The sequence below is a fragment of the Sceloporus undulatus genome, chromosome 7, assembly GCF_019175285.1.
Source record: "Sceloporus undulatus isolate JIND9_A2432 ecotype Alabama chromosome 7, SceUnd_v1.1, whole genome shotgun sequence".
NCBI lineage: Eukaryota > Metazoa > Chordata > Lepidosauria > Squamata > Phrynosomatidae > Sceloporus > Sceloporus undulatus.
In genome coordinates, this window is record NC_056528.1 from 588,235 (window position 1) to 592,818 (window position 4,584).

At 42.4% G+C, this 4,584-nt stretch overlaps 1 protein-coding gene across 1 annotated transcript in view; it reads right to left on the bottom strand.

Annotated features, from left to right (window-relative positions):
• Window positions 1-360: 360 nt before the first annotated feature.
• LOC121936372 (protein-arginine deiminase type-3-like) overlaps window positions 361-4,584 on the bottom strand; it is a 13,695-nt gene continuing 9,471 nt past the window's right edge. The window contains exons 13-16 of the mRNA XM_042478577.1: window positions 3,924-4,017; window positions 3,760-3,839; window positions 2,383-2,508; window positions 361-863 (exon numbers count right to left, since the gene is read on the bottom strand). Coding sequence (XP_042334511.1) covers window positions 630-863; window positions 2,383-2,508; window positions 3,760-3,839; window positions 3,924-4,017 — 534 coding nt within the window. The 3' untranslated portion in view covers window positions 361-629. The remainder of the gene's footprint in view (window positions 864-2,382; window positions 2,509-3,759; window positions 3,840-3,923; window positions 4,018-4,584) is intronic.

A 4,584-nucleotide genomic window follows, 5' to 3' on the forward strand; every position in this document is an offset into this window, starting at 1 on the left:
CTAGGCTATTTTGGACTAAGCAAAAGTCCAAAATTTGAACCAAGTTGATCCGCTTGCATGCCACCCCATTGCCTTAGAGTTGTGCTATTTTAATGTTTGTTTTGGGTTTTCATTGCCTACGTTTTGTTGGGGCGGACCATAAAGATCATGTTTTTAAAAGGGGTCACGCAGCCATGCAATGAAAGGCACGAAGAAATCAGGAAGAGAAACGGCATTAAAAAGATATGTGTCAGGGCAACCCTCCCGATTTAAAATGTCACTGAAACGATGGCATTATTTTGGGCTGAATTATGGAATTGGGCAGCTGCCCAGAAATGTCTTTTTCTTATTTGTTCTGGCTTGGCTACTATTTCTTCCTGATTGCCGCCACAAATAACTCGCAGTGCTTTTTTATCCCTTTGTTTTTATCTTCCTCGTCGTCCAAAAGGTGCGCCAAGTTAAGCCAAGGTGTGGGAGTCCTTTTTTTGTTCCTTTCCACCGCTAAAACCGTGTTGCGACGTGCCCAAAAACGCCACATGGAATTCTGCATCAATCCATTGAATCAATGGAGAAAAAAGGACTGCAAAAGGAAATGTTCAGTGCTTGGTCGCTGTGCATCTTGGTGCATGTCTTTCGCAACGTCCCGCAATTCAGGGGATGATGTTCCACCAATGGAAGGAGAAAGGCGCCCGGCAGACGTTGGTGCCGCAATGGATTTCTCCGGACAAAACATGGTACGAGAAAAAGTCGTCGATGAAGGTGCAAGAAAGGCCCAGCGGCTCCAAGAGCGAGCGGACGTTCGCTTCCAGGCAACACTGACCGTGGATGATGGGACCGAAAGGTTTTGGGATCCCCAAATGCTTCCCCAAAACGACCATATTCACCTGCAAAAAGCAAACGCAAGAGAGGCAGGTGACAGAGTTTATCCCATGAATATCCCGGGGGGGGGGGGGAATTGTGTAATGATTCCACACGACGTTGCGCAAAACCCGCTATTAAAGTGAGCACAAAGTAGTGCATCTTTTTCCTTTTGGGATTTCAGCATCAAGGCATCTCCAACGTCGCATCATTTGCGCGATAATCATCGTGCAGCTACTCTCCGTTTCCGCTTCGTTTGTGGGATACTTTAAATGCGCTTTAATCCCTCTATCACTAAAGAGAGATTAAAGCACATTTAAAGTACCCCACAAATGAAGCGCAAATGGCGAGCAATGACGCGAAAATGATTATCACACGCAGTTGTGCAAATGAAGTGACGTCGGAAACAGCAATGTCAGGCCCTCTGTTATGTGCAATGAATATTAGGGTGGGTTTTTTTGTGTTATGGTGTTATGAGTGTTATGGGTTTTGTTTTTGCATGATTAATAAAAATTTTCCATATATATATATATATATATTGGTGTGTGTGTGGGTGTGTGTGTGTGTGTATATATATATATATATATATATATTGCAATATATATCTCCCTGGTTTTGCAGGAAGCATGGATTGGGCATGGCGCCGCAATGCAAGCCAGAGGGTTTTATTGTCCAAATTCCCACCCACATTAATGGCCGTTGTGTCCCTATTTTTCGACCGTAAAAAACAAATTGAGCTGGGTTAATATCCAAATAAAACAATTTATGAGACAAAGGAGGATCTTTGTGGCGCAATTGCACAAGTATGCGCAGCCTTGCCATGCCTCCTTTGGTCATCGCAAACGGTTAGACAGACACATATATAGGGCTGCAACCCGAGATTCCCGATTCGTTATTAGCATTTTGCGTTCTGTGTTTATCGATACTGTTTTCGATGACTGCGTTTTGTAATATTTTATGGTGTCTCCATTTTGGGAGTGTTCTTTGCCTTAGAAAGTAACACATAATGTCCTAAATGCATACATTTCCACGGTGCATTGGGTTATACAAAACGTTACGCACAATAATCTTGCTAAAGTGTGACAGGAGTTAGGATCAGCATTAGACCTGCATCTGCACTGCAGAAATAATCCAGTTTGACACCTCTTTAATGGCCCTGGCTCAATGCTATGGAATTCTGGGAATTGTAGTTCATTGCGGTATTAGAGCTCTCCGATGGAGGAGGCTAAATTTCTCGCAAAACTACAAATCTCAGGAGCCCGTGGTTGTTAAAAGCGGCGCCAAAAGGGTTTATTTCTGCAATACGGACGGCCTCGAAGTCAGGCTTCGGACCTCTGCGCCCAAAATGGCGCTTAAGAAAGTTTGCAAACATTTTGCGCAGAGATTCCCGCACTTTGGTCCTCCAAGCGTTTCGGACTTCAGCTCCCAAAAGCTGGAAATTTCCGAAAGGTGACACTCTCTCAGCCAACCACACGAAACGTTTTGCGTTTCGGATTTTCGGATACCGTAGACACACGACATAATAAAACCCGCAATAACCCTCACCATGTCGGGAAAGAGCGCCGTCGCCGTCGCGTCTTCCAAAGTGAAAAGTTGCGGGATGTCGATGATGTCCCTTTCGCTCAGACCCAGCTCCCGCTTCAAAATGCTCCGGTTCCAGTCGATGCAACTCTAGGAGAGAAGAACCAAATGCGGCCAAAGCCAAATAAACCGTAACAATGCAATTGGACCCCACTTTAGTTCCTTCCTATGGGATGTGTAGTTTCGCAAGGCCTTTAAGCCTTCCCTTGCCAAAGAAGGCTGGCATTAGATTCAACTCAGTCGATGAATTAATTAGAGAGGGATTAAACGTCCGTCAGTATTTAAAATACCAATTCAAAGGGAGATTAGAATTAGATATAAAGGAAAATCAAATTGAAATGGGGAAATCAAATCAAATCAATCTGCATTATTGACCAAGTGCGGATGCGCCCAAAGGTTAACCCCAAAATGGTTGCAAAGCTCATCTGCTCATGGTTTACGTTTCAACTCAGAGTTGCATTCGGTTGCAAAAACAAACTCAACACAAACAGCACTTCAGTATATTATTGTTATCATTCCTCCAGTTAGTAAATAGCACTTACTCATTCCTCGGATTTACTATGGAATCCATTGTTGCCTGAGGTTTTAAAGGAGGAGGAAACGATCTTGCAAATGTCTGTGGTCTACCGCATTTTGGACTCGGAGGAGTCAAGTCCTTCCTTATGTTATGAAACCAAATTATATTCTTTTCCTCCTATTTCTTGGCAAAGGACGTCTCTTTGAAAAATAGGATTTTAAAATGAAATCTTCCTGATCTAAAAGGGAGCGTCTTTTAATCCACAAATTCAAAGTCATCGTTTGCAACCAACTTTGAAAAGCCAAAAAATGGAAACGAGGGACGATGGTCCTCGGCGCAAAATGGGGAAAGGAGGGGAAATTGCACATCTAAACATGCGTTCTTTTTTTGGGGGGGGGGATTGCTATTTTCTATTCATCTGGACCACTTGATGTGGCAAAACGGCAGCCCTTTCGATGTTGCCGAAGTGCAACTCCCATCGTCCCTCATTGCTGACTGTGCTGGTTGGGGATGATAGGTGTGACAACCCAACACAACCTCATAGGTAGCAATAATAATTATTAGAATAGGTAATAATTAATATTATTGGAATCGAAGAGTTACTATATAGATGGACAATTGAGGCCTTTCTGACCCTTTCCTGGGGAGGCGTGGATTTCCAAGGAGGCATGCAAAAAGACTTAAGGAAATAGTCAAAGCAAAGAGCAAAGGACATGTAGAGACTTGCAAAGAGTTTGATACACCTTTAATATATATATATATATATATATATATATATATATATATATATATATATATATATCTGTATTATTATATATTACTACCTGCACGTATTTGCTGTCGCTGCGCAAAAGCCTGTCTTCCAAAAGCTCATCCAGAGTAATCTTGCCAACTTTACCTAAACCTGAAAGGGAAATAAGGTTGGCACCAATAAAGCCGATTATAGTGGATGAGCATCTATGCAAAAGAAGCAATATTGTGGCTTCACCTTCGAAAAGGGCAGCGTTTCCGTAACCTTCTTTCTGCTTCTCTTTGAAGAGCTTGAGGCAGGCGAGAGGACTGGCCAAAAGCAAGCGAAACCCCTGCGGAGAGAGACACAAAACAAGCCATTCCTTGGGCAGAAAATTAGGGATATATGGACTCTAATCCTTCAGATAGAGCCATTTTAGCTCATGGTGAAGGGTTCTGGGTGTTGCAGTCCACCAAAGGCACCCGAGGAAGGAGACTCAAGTCTACGAAAGCTCATGCTGCCCAGCTTTCTTTCTTTCGGTGAGTCTCAAAGGTGCAACAAGATCCCTTTGCGTCCAGCAAAGTGTTAAAGATATAACAGACTTTATATTATAATAATAATGTAATTTATTTATTTCCCCAAAGGATCACACACACACATATAGATATAGATATATAGAGTGCATGGTGGCTTCAATATCCCCACTTCCACAAATGCAAAACACGTTGCTCCTTACAGCATCTTTTAATATAAATAAAGAAATGTATATATAAACAAATGAATGAATAAAATGTCCCTTCAATGCACTCGGTTTTCATTGCCAGGTCTATAAAAGGGACATAAAAGCCCTGCGAAGAAGAGCTTGACCAGTTTCTGATAGATATCAGCAATAGCATGTAAAGCAGTGATTCCCAAATTC